This window comes from Raphanus sativus, chromosome 4 (assembly GCF_000801105.2).
Source record: "Raphanus sativus cultivar WK10039 chromosome 4, ASM80110v3, whole genome shotgun sequence".
Lineage (NCBI taxonomy): Eukaryota > Viridiplantae > Streptophyta > Magnoliopsida > Brassicales > Brassicaceae > Raphanus > Raphanus sativus.
This window is the reverse complement of record NC_079514.1, coordinates 49,143,040-49,155,715: the sequence shown is the minus strand read 5'-3', so window position 1 is coordinate 49,155,715 and position 12,676 is coordinate 49,143,040. Positions and strand designations below refer to the sequence as shown.

At 36.4% G+C, this 12,676-nt stretch overlaps 1 protein-coding gene across 1 annotated transcript in view; it reads right to left on the bottom strand.

Moving 5' to 3' along the window:
- The window catches only part of LOC130511419 (uncharacterized), a 2,484-nt gene extending 240 nt beyond the window's left edge, over positions 1-2,244 (bottom strand). The window contains exon 1 of the mRNA XM_057008400.1: positions 2,010-2,244. Coding sequence (XP_056864380.1) covers positions 2,010-2,244 — 235 coding nt within the window. The remainder of the gene's footprint in view (positions 1-2,009) is intronic.
- Positions 2,245-12,676: the final 10,432 nt, after the last annotated feature.

Below are 12,676 nucleotides of genomic sequence, written 5' to 3'. Positions count from 1 at the left end.
GGTTTTTCGTAATAGATCTCTCACGTTAAAAGTTAGACTGGTCAAAGTCGATGATAACTTTAATAAATTTTATATGCAATTAATCATATAATCAAAACAAATTTTTATTAATAAAATTTTTGAAAAAAATAAGATAATTCTTTTGTATTATGCTGTTATTTTAAAATAATTATTTTAAACAAAACATAATTATAATCTTTATAATTATTGAATTTGGACTTTTTAAAAATCCATCATTGAATTAGATTCGAATTCCTAGTAAACTTTAGTAAAGCATGGTAACCAATTAAATTTGTCCACAAGCCACTTTGGTGATATGCCTAATTTCTAATACATGTATTTCATACGCTTTCTTTTTTTTCTTTTGAGAAAATTTCATACGCTTTCTTTGATGATAAATCTGAAAGTTGGTTCCTTTTCGTTCTTGACGTGATAAGGAACATTGAAGAAACTAGTTTGTCTACCATGCATACACTAGAAGAAAACATCGGTTGAGAGAAATACTGAGGGAAAATGAGTTCCTCGGAAATTTCTGACCAAAAATCGAGGAAATACCGAGGAAACCAAGAAATGTGGTTTCCTCGAAATTTCCTCAATATTTTTTGAGGAAATTTCGAGGAAGACCAACTTCCTCGTTATTTTCGAGGGAATACCGAGGAATCCTCGTTCGTCGGGAAAAACCGACGGATATTTTTAATATTTCGACGACATCTTGTAGCCGTTAGAGAGCCGTTGGGAGAGCCGTTGGGGGATTTTAAAAATTCCGAGGAAATTTCGAGGAAATGTCGGTTTCCTTCGGAATTTCCTCGGAATTTCCTCAGTATGCCGGAAGGATTTCATCTATAAATACAGCCATCCCTCTTCTTCTTCATTCACTCCATTTCTTCTTCTTCTCTCCTACTATTACGAATTTGATTCCAAAAAAATATGTCTTCTTCAAATTATTTTCGTTCTTGGATCGATCGACCTCATTTGGATCCGGACACGAGATTGCTTACGGAAGAATACAATCAAGGTATAATCGAGTTCATGAGGGTAGCTCGCCGACAACCGGAAGCAGAAACAGATAAGTTAAGATGTCCTTGCTCTAATTGTAAAAATAGAAAACTTATTAAAGAGTGGGATGTTTGGACTCATCTATATTTGAGTGGGTTTACACGAAGTTACAAAATTTGGTATCATCATGGGGAAACTGATTATGAACTTGGTAGTACTAGTGAACCTCAGCCGGCGGTTAGATTAGAAAAACCAATTAGAGCGGATGTAGATTATGGTGTAGGTACTGAGCAGATGATAAATGATCATTTTAGAGGGGAAGATTTACCCAATGCAGAAGCTAGGAGATTTTATGAAATGTTGGATACTGGAAAGCAACCATTGTACGAAGGTTGCAGAGATGGTCATTCAGCTTTATCATCTGCTACGAGACTGATGGGCATTAAAACAGATTATAACTTGGCTGAAGACTGTGTGGATGCGATAGCTAATTTTGTTAAAGGTATTCTACCTGAGGATAATGTAGCTCCAGGTTAATACTACGAGGTTCAAAAACTCGTAGGTGGGGTTGGTTTATCTTATCAGGTAATAGATGTATGCAGCGATAACTGCATGATTTATTGGAGGGCGGATGACCAGCGGACTACATGCAAATTTTGTGGGAAGCCTCGTTATAAAGATACGAGTGGAAGAGTTCCAGTGCCATATAAAAGGATGTGGTATTTGCCTTTGACGGAAAGGTTGCAGAGGTTGTATCTTTCGGAACGCACATTGCAACATTTTAATATATTAAAACTTTTTTTTGTAATTATTAAACAATTTTTAAATATTAAAAATATTTTTAATATATTTAAACTTTTTTGTAATCATTTAACAATTTTTAAACATTTAAACTATTTTATATATTTAAACTTTTTTTGTTATTATTAAACAATTTTAATATATTAACAAATTAAAAAAATAGTATATATTAAAAAAAAATTATTTATATAAAGGTCTCAAGAGGAACAGACCCGCTCTCGACAGCGTCGTGGTCGTGGTGGTAGGGGAACGGCTCCATTTCGGGTTCCGCATCGCCCCACAGCTCCTACCATACATCTCCCTCTCCATTTCCCTCTCAATTGCCCTCTCATTCTCCTCCCGCTCCCGGTGTGGCACCCACTTCTGCTCCTGCTCCTGCTCCTGCTCATCCGGCAATTCTGAGAGTTGCAGAGTTTGTTCGACAGCCGGGTCGTGACCATCTTCCATATCTCACTCCGTATCCATGTGAACGGGGTCAGACATGGTAATTAAACTTATTTTTTTTCATTAAAATTTGATTCATTTTAAATAATTAGTTCTTTTTATTAGGTTCGACCGATCCGCGAACGGGATCAGCGGATGGATCAACCGTATGATGTACTCGGCCCTCGACAATGGACATCCGACTTTCACCGACTTCCCTCTCGAGAAGCAGCATCTGTGGTTTCAACAGTTTGCAGTAAGTATTCTATTTTTCTACTTATTTTTTTAATCTTTAATATTAATTTTCTACTAATTGTGTTTTATTTTCAGCAAGAATTCAACTGGAATGCCGATGATATGTTGTTTATCTATTACCACTTCGTCCATAAAGTTATGGACAACTATGGGAAGCAGATCCACACGTGGAAGAAGAAGTGGGAAATAAGCAAGGTTGGTTTTTATTTATGAAACAATTTTTTAATTTATTAAAATATTTTTTTATTTATTTAACAATTTTTTTTAAAAGACCCCAAAGAGAATAGACCCCGACGTCTGGCGGGAGTTGGATGTGCATTGGAGTAAGAACTAAGTGAGAACAACTTCTTCCACCAACTCCACCAACCGCAAGAGCGACCGTAAGGGGAAGGGCATGTACAAGCATAACTTGGGTGCTCAATCTTTGGCCAGTCTGGAGGATCGCTTGGTAAGCTTGTCGGTTTTTATTATATTATTTAAGATTCTAATATTTTTTTTTGTGCATTTCTTTTAATAACGTTTGTTTAATTTATGTTTTTTTCAAGGCAGAAGAAAATGAGGAGGAGCCGGTTGATCATCTCACCCTAATGAAGACGGCGTATACCAACAAGAAGACCGGCGAGATTGATGATGGTGTTGTGAGGGATGTGGTCACCCTCATCGACAGTCAGATGGAAGAGGAAGTGTCTCAGCATCAAACCGAGGATGACGATTCGACGGGATCAACCTGCTTGCCTCGGGTTCGGATCAAACAAATCGTTGAAGCGGTAAGTTCTTTTTTTAAAGTTCAATTCATTTTTTATATTATTTAAATTTGACACTTTCTTTTTCAGTTGGTTCCAAAGAAGAAGGGCCGTTTGTTCGGTTTGGCTCGTCGGTCCAACTCGGTTTCGTCTGCTTCTACACCATCGTCCTTTGTTGATCAAGAAGTCCTTCTGAGTCAGATGAGGGACAAGTATGCTCGCATATCTGTGTTGGAGTCCATGGTGGCGAGTCAAGAGGCGGGCTGGGAGGCACAAAGGAAGCTGAACGATCAAATGATGGCGATGATGAGGAGCATGAACCCGAACGCGAACGTGGAGCTCCCGACCATGCCAGACCCGAGCCTGTAGTTTAATTTCTTTCAAAAACTCGAAATGTTTTATTTTGATTTGTATGACTTTGAAATTTAGATAATATGTTTTCAATTTAAATTTTAATTTTATATTTTCGAATTTAAATTTTAAAAATATTTTTTTTTTAAATAATTTTTTTTAAAAAAAAATAATTTTCAATATATTCCGAGGAACAGCTGTCCTCGGTATATACCGAGGGAAGTGTTCCTCGGAATATTCCGAGGAACTGAGTTCCTCGAAAATTTTCGGAGGGCTATTCTCTTGGTATAATCCTCGGTATATACCGAAGAAATGATTCCTCAATATATATCGAGGACCTCTTCGACGAACGCCTATCCTCTAAATCTCCTCGGAATTGTTGTTCCTCGAAATTCCATCACAAAATTTCGAGGAGATTTTTTCTAGGGATTTTTTCCTCGGTATATCGTCGGAATACGATTATTCCGACGACATACCGAGAAAAAAAGTCCCTCAGTATCAGCGTGTTTTCTTGTAGTGATAATATACCATGAAACCATTACCAGTATCAATGTTTTTTTCATTTATGTTAATCAATTAATTAAGTTCTACACTGTTTTCCCATTCATAACAAAAGGTGATAATCAAACTTGAAAAAAAATGATAAGTAAGACATACCAAAAGTTATTATACTAATAAAATTTAGTTTTATATATATAACTAAAAAACACTAGTGAATGAAGTAGACTTGGTCTACATTCACAACCATCCCGAGCACAATACAACTTTAGCAATTCTTATTTTAGATTTTATATAGATATGAAACTCTAAGGACATTGAGGGTTACGACCAGGGCCACCATAGTAGAAAAAAACCTCGTATTGTTTATCATAACCAGTTTTAAGATCGTAACAAGTAGGGCGAGTCGCTAATGTTTTAACTCCAACCGGATCTACTATACCATCATTCATATCAATGACTTTGATGACGTCAAAGCTACTTGCTTTTCCAAATCCTTCACTTGGAAAATGTCCACTTCCCATTTCAGTGGTTGTGTGTTGTCCGTCTTTCTTCGTGTTCACCACTTCACCTCCCCATTCAATTGTGCTTGCCCCTTCATCTGCAAGGTTTGTGAATAGCTCTTTTGGCCAATACCCTATCAACTCTTTCTCATTCAGTTGTAACCACCAGTTTCCTGTCTTGGGATCCTAAGAAACATATAACAAATAAACTCATATTTAAACGTAAAAATTAATATATATGATGTACACTGTAATGTACATGTGTGTATATGCCATAGTATAAGATTTTTTTTTTAATTAACTAAACCAACCTTCCATATTTGTATGGTAAATTTAAATTGTGGACCATTATAGGTGGAGATGGGTGTTAACAAATAACCAGGTGTGAGCCTTTTGTTTATTTGAACAAAGCCGGGGCACCTGAGATTGTAGCATCCTGTATTCTGGTAATTGTCGCTCTGTTTTTGTTTTTTATTATCAAAAAATTAGTCAGTACAATTTCATTTTATATAAAAATCAGGCAATACTTCAAAAATAATAATAATATGAAGAAGCCAAAATGTATTACTAGTTTATGAGAACTTACTGTCCAGTAGATAAAAAGTCGAGGTTTGTCATCACCATATAGGACCGGATTGACATGCGAGCCAGCTTCTATAGTATTCAAACCAGGACCAAATTTGCCTCCAACGATCCATATCTGTGATATACTGTTTTCTCCCGCTTCTACCCGTGGTTTCCATACATTTATCTGTGCTTTCGTTCCGCGGTAAGGACCACCATTAACATATGTGATAGCATACTACAAAAGAAAACAAATAGTTCAACAAATTTAAGGTTTTAATCTAATGAACAATAACAAGTATTGATAATTCGAATGCATGTATTCACATACCTCGTGGCCATTATCTACACGTATATCCGTCCGGTGATAGAATTGATGAGGCTGGGAGATATTCGATTTTTTCCCGTAATTATTTATATTATCTACTCTTTGAAGATCTTCTTTTGTTATTCTTTTTATTGGAATAGTGTTTTCAGGGCACTCTCCTACCAATTGCCAAGGAGGAACTATGTTTTCTGGTTGTTCTTTGTCGTTGCTTGGTGATGGAGCATTGTTTTCTTCAGCTAAAACCTCGTGCGGATAAGAACTAGGTGTCATCTATTTTCAATATTTTAACATATTGTGGTGATAAATGTCAGAGTACGTATACGTCATGAAATAATAACTAGAAAGAAAAGGACAAAAAGAACCTGAATAGTATGGTTTAAGAGCATGGGATGATCAAAAGCTGGTTGCTTCGCGATAGATATGCAATCAAATATCTCTCCGTTTGAAATCTGATCAATACAACGAATAATGCAAGGAAACAGAAAGACATAATTGTAAGAAAATTGTTTTAGACTTGTAGTTGAAAAACAGTTTTGTTCTGTTCGTCAAGATTGTAGATAAATTATTCATTTGATACTATAATTCTACAGACAAATGCGCACGTTAATATTTTTACTTTCCTGAGTTTATATTCGTTTTATATAATACCTCGATTGATTTAAGAGCTTGCTTGTTGAGTTGTTTAAGCCTGAGTTCAGTCTCTTGCTTTTGTTGACCAGAAATGTTGACTTTTCCAGCCACTGGCTCTACTATATTTGTTACCATCACCGTTAGGACAACCAGGAGACATCTCACAACCGATTGCAGCATCAAGAAGCGGACAGGCATGACTTGTGCTGAATTTGAATTAGATAAATGTGAGTAATCTGAGCAAAAGAAATAGACAACAGTACAAACAATTCAGTCACACAGATCTTTTGTCTTTTGACCACACTATAATCTGAGAATTACAAATAAAAACTCCAGAGAAATAATTGTGTTTCTGTGTGACTTAGGTTATATATAGTTTAGGATATCGTATATCAAGACAATTAAAACAAAAGATTTCTTTCTTAGATCCTTTTGATCTTCTTCCTTCAATTAAAAGAGTTTCACTCAAAATAATCTAGGTTATTAAAACAAATCCGCAACGTAAACTAGCAAACTAAATGAACCAAGATTTGTACGTGACAAGATTTGAACCCGCAAAACGTAAATGTAAACTATTTATGTTCTCAATAAACGTAAAATACTTTATCAGAAAAAAACTCACCATGAACATAGTTCTCGAGTTAATACATATCTATTATATTAAACTGTAGTTTACTATATGGTATTATCAATACATATATATCATCAAACATCTATCACTTTAATTTAATTTTATTCTTTTTTTTGACAGCGAACCCCATGTTTTATTAATTCAGCAGGAAGAGATTGACTTTATAAGCTAACCATCCTGGTATATATCCGAAGTTACATGGGAAAAAATAAGAGTTTCGTGATCGAGCAGCCTTTGCAAGAAGGTCTGCTCTTACATTGCGCTCTCTAGCGATAAACGATATTAAGAAACTAGTAAAAGATGGTAGGAGATGAATAAATTCATTCCATTCCAAAGCCACTACTGGCCAATCTTGTTCATCATTGATCAGTTTTACCAGCTGAAGACAGTCCGATTGAAAGGACATTGATGTAACTCCTAGTTGCAGGGAACTTCTCATTGCATAGAGCAAGATATTAAACTCCGCGTGCAAAGGAGAGAGGACTTGGTTCATACCGACGGAGCCGTATAAATGCGTTCCATCATCCAAGTCGAAGACAAAACCACCTCCCGATACCGTCGAGTTTGTCACCCAGGATGCATCCACTTGACATCTTGGTAATGGTGACTCGTTCTCCAGTGAGGTCGTGTTTGAGTCTATAATACTTCTAACCATTTCTGCGCCTGGCAGTACCTGTGCTATACCCTCCAGCTCTCCTCCTCTCGGAATGCATGTGCAACCGTATCTGGTGGGAGAATATCATTGCCGTTGAAAGTTTTATCGTTCCTAACTTTCCATATGAACCATACGATCCAGGGGAACCGAGCAAGGATATTCTCCGGGGTACCATAACTCTTTGCACGGAGAAGCAGATAGTAAAAGTTCGCAAAGAGGGATTCACTCGGGAAGAGTCCCGGACTTGTTGGTATATCAGAGAGAGCCCAAGTTTGGAGCGCCGGAGGACATAAGAACAGGAGATGATTGATAGATTCCTCTCCATCTCCGTACCTAGGACATGATCTATCAGAACCGCAATGCATATCCACCAGACGTCCGCATCGCTACACAGCCCGTTACGGCTTGCCAGAGAAAGTGTTTCATATCTTTTGGGGAGCCTTTAGTTTCCAAATCATCGCTTGCAGAGGTTTTGTGCTTGGCTCCGTGACTGCCGCTACTTCTTTGTCTTCTTTTAGCTGAATTGCGAGCTAATACCCTGATTTAACGGTATAGAGGCCCGACTTCGTGTAGATCCAACAGTATCCGTCATCTTTGAAGATATGACTGGGGCGTAAGCTCTGTATCTGAAAGAACTAGAAACACAGAAACACAGAAACAATGAACAAAATTCTCCAAATAAGGTTATCTTTTATTAGAAATCTTTTAAACAAATTACACTCTTTGTTTAATCAGGTTTACTCGACTTCACACCTGTGAATCGACACTGACCAATTTCTAATCTACCTAACCTTACTCTAACAGCCAAGTCGCCCGACTTGTTCAACACCCAAAACCTTGTTCAACTTCGACACAGTACTGTTTTCTCTCTGCACTCCCAAAAACTGCAGAAGACAAACTTGCAAAGCTTCATCCCTTTTACCCTTCAAGCCAATCTCGTTTTAATCTTGATAAGTCCAAATCTTCTGATTCATCCTTATCTCTAAGCTTCAATCATTATCTCTTGTCAAATGGTAATTAATATTTCCAACCAGTAAGATGACGCCATGTCATAACACCTTGTGACTTGTGCAACCATAAAGAAACGTTGAACACATTTATTTGCAGACTCCTGGTCTCAATAATCTCCCCCTTTTTCACTGAGTTTTACAACTCAAGCTTACTAGCAAACACTTGCACGAAACTCCCCCTCAACTAAGTACCATCAAGCTGAAACAACTCTTCAATATCCCCCTGCTTGAGTGACAAAACTCTTTGAAAATCTTCATAACAAATAATGACTTTGTCACATATCTTGGAGCCCCATCCTACTTATGCCTGGCATACAATATTGGCTTCATTAACATGTCTGAGTATACCTCTAACAACCTCAGTGTTAACCCATCTCCTATTGACATTTGGACATCCCAATTTTTCTGAACATGCTACATTGCACACAAGCCCTTGAACATTCTCCTTGCATTTAGAATACAAATCTGATTTTGCAATCCATACCTTACCATAGCTTTTTGACTCAACATAACATTTGCTTTCACTCCAAGCCTTCTTGATATTGTTGATTCTCTCATAGCAAAATCGATGAGTATGCCCAAGTTTCCCACAAGAATAACATTCATAGTTGAGACTACATTCTCCAGCCTTCCTTGTCTTCATCTTGCTTTCCAAAGCATAACAGTATCTCTGTATGTGTCCAGGTTTCCCACAGAAGTAACAACTTTGTTTGAACTTCTGATTTGTCTGTTCAACGAGTACTTTTCTGCTTGAACAGGTTTGATGCGATTCAATCTCCTTTGATTTAATATCAGAAACTGGTTTAGCACGAACGAAATTGGTGAGACATGCTTGATTTGTTCCACTACTAGAGCTTGACACACGATTTCCTATGTATCCCAGACCCCAATTCTGTTTTGCAGGTTGTCCCATGGCAAGAAGAGTATCCAAATCCTTTGTTCCTTTGCTTAACATCCTGATCTTCTTGTTGTTTTCGTTCAGATTATGCTCAAGATTTTTGCTTTTTTCCTTTTCTTCTGACAAAAGGTCTGATAACCTATTTATTTTTGATTCCAATACACATGTATTTTCGTGTCCAGCTTATGTCTGCTTGGTCAATCCGTTATCCTTCGTTGAACATGTTAGCGTCTCTAGCTTCAATGCCGTAAGCTTTTCCATCTCTATTATATTAATTTGAGCTTCTAGTAACGCCTTATTCTTCAGCAGGTTCAGATTCTCGTTACTCAATTCAACCCAACTATCATAGAGCTTACGATATTCAACTTTCACATCTATCTCTCCATCACTATCTGAATCAGAATCCACCTTAAGTTCTTCATCATTTTGTTTTCCAATAAGAGCTACAAGACTAAGCTTTTCATCACTTCTCTTCTGATGATATGGACGTTCAACCTGAGATTGTCTCTTGCACACATCATGGCAGTGACAATCACATGTCTGACAACCTTTACTAGCACAAACCTCACGTGAGTTAGAGTTCCTTCTCTGCTCTTCCTCAACTTGCTTTAAAGACTCCTTGAAGTTTTGTGTCAGCAATTCAACACATTCGTCCAGTTTTTGATTTAGACTTTCATGAAGTGACTGAAATCTATCAATTTCCTTCCCAGCAGCAAAAACTGTTTTTTTTTCTATCTTGGTTGGACAGGTAGGTGCTTCCATCTCTTCAGCTTTAAGAATACCAACCAACTGTGAAAACTTCATCTCATCAGTATTCATCCCAACCTTGAACGATGCTTTATAGGAGGCAAACTTCTCTGGAAGACATCGTATCAGCTTCTTGACCAGCTTCTTATCCTTGAAGTTCTTACCAAGGACAATTGCTTCAATTGCAATGGAACTCAACTTTGAGCTAAAGCTCGTGATAGATTCTTCTTCCGCCATTCTCAAGTTCTCAAACTGGGAGGCCAAATAGTCTAGTCTAGCTCTTTTGACCATGGACGTTCCCTCATAATATTCCACAAGCGTGTCCCATGCATCCTTCGCTGAACAACATTCTTGCACGAGTTTAAACTGATCGGAACTAATGGCGTTAAAGATCTCTGATAGCGCCTTCGCGTTGAGTCTTGATGCAGTTTTTTCTGTCTTTGTCCACTTGTTTTTAGGCTTAGGTATCTCCTCATCTTCTTCAGTAAATATTGTTGGATCTGTCCATCCTGTTTCAACTCCAGTCCAAACATCTTCTTCAATCCCTTTGAGTTGTTGTTTCATGCGCACCTTCCAGTGTCCAAAGTTGTTTTCATCCAACATGAGTGATTTGTGAGCCGCCACAAACTCTGTTGTTTCCATGTTCCTCGCAGGATCTCAACCTGTTATAGATATCTAGATCCAGGTAGGTGACCCGCTCTGATACCAAATGAAAGAACTAGGAACACAGAAACACAGAAACAATGAACAAATTCTCCAAATAAGGTTATCTTTTATTAGAAATCTTTTAAACAAATTACACTCTTTGTTTAATCAGGTTTACTCGACTTCACACCTGTGAATCGACACTGACCAATTTCTAATCTACCTAACCTTACTCTAACAGCCAAGTCGCCCGACTTGTTCAACACCCAAAACCTTGTTCAACTTCGACACAGTACTGTTTTCTCTCTGCACTCCCAAAAACTGCAGAAGACAAACTTGCAAAGCTTTATCCCTTTTACCCTTCAAGCCAATCTCGTTTTAATCTTGATAAGTCCAAATCTTCTGATTCATCCTTATCTCTAAGCTTCAATCATTATCTCTTGTCAAATGGTAATTAATATTTCCAACCAGTAAGATGACGCCATGTCATAACACCTTGTGACTTGTGCAACCATAAAGAAACGTTGAACACATTTATTTGCAGACTCCTGGTCTCAACAGTATCAGCTGTACGTCTCTCAGGTCAATCAACGCTTCCAGTACGTCTACTCTCCATTGTTTAGAGGATTGGTCGATAAGCTGGTTTACAAAGAAGTTTTGATCGCGATATACCCCATTATCAAGAGCCGGATGTGCCGGTGTTGGTCGGGATCCATGGGTCTAACCAGACGCGGGTATTGTACCCCGATCCAATAGTTTTCCTCAGGCCTTCTCGTAGAAGGTTTTATTCATTACATATAATTTTTGGACTGAATAGAATTTTTCCTGGTTAAATCCAGTGAAGTCGTAAGTCCGCAGATAAATTTCTTCTCTATGATATTCATAAATATATGTTTCATATATAATTGGTACAGACAACCAGAAAATCATTTTAATCGATCACATACTATTAGACATTTACTGTGATTTTTGAACGTGTAGTACTTAATTATAGTCCATGTAGACTGTAATTAAATATATTTTGCACTATTTTCGTGATTAATATATATTTAAACTTCCAAAATTTTTATATAGAAAGATATAAACTAACAAAGAAAAAAAGATTTTCAATTTCTAAATTTAAACCCATTCAGTTTAGTTGGAAAATAAATGGGAACAAATTTACATTTTGAAAATACTGAAATTGACAGATTTTGTACCAAAATTTAAACATTTGTTAACAATTTGAAAATTTTGAGATCTTTAATATTAAAACCTGAATTTTTTTTTAACAGAGACTATAAGAAATTATTAAATTATAACAACTTTAAGAGTTCCCTCCAATTTCTCAGTGTTTACTTAATATTTCCAGTATATACAAATATATTTTATACAGTTAATATATTGATGGTATTGACAATATATTATCAATGAATCTAATTAAGAAATTCATAGTCATAAACATTAAAAATAATTAGAATATTCTATAATTATTAATTGGATATTTGCAATGATTTCAATATAAAACCAATCTTAATATTTATCTATAAAAGCTATCATTAAAATAAAATTTAATAATTTATTTATCAAATACAAAACACATTGTACAAACAGATCTTGAGGCCGGCATATAAATAGAGAACCAAAAACCAAACTGAAATTGAAGAAAGAAACTAAACAGAAAAGAAAATAAAACCAAAACTGAAATCAATATTTACAAATATCTTAATGGTTCATATATCTCTAGAACAAAAAATCCAAAACCATATCGAGAACCAAAAATATTACCAGAATATCCAAAATATTGTTTTTTCTGCTCCCATTTAAAACTAGATCAAGTGTTGTTCAGATGAGACGAATGCATATGTTGGTACATTTGGAAGACAAAAAATGATGAACTCTTCATTGGAAAAGTGTATCCAGATGGATACTCTCCAACATGTGTCTTTTGAGGGCGGAATGTTAGGAAAGCTAATGAAAATGAGAAAAAGAATGAAGAAGACCCTCTTCCTGCAGAGG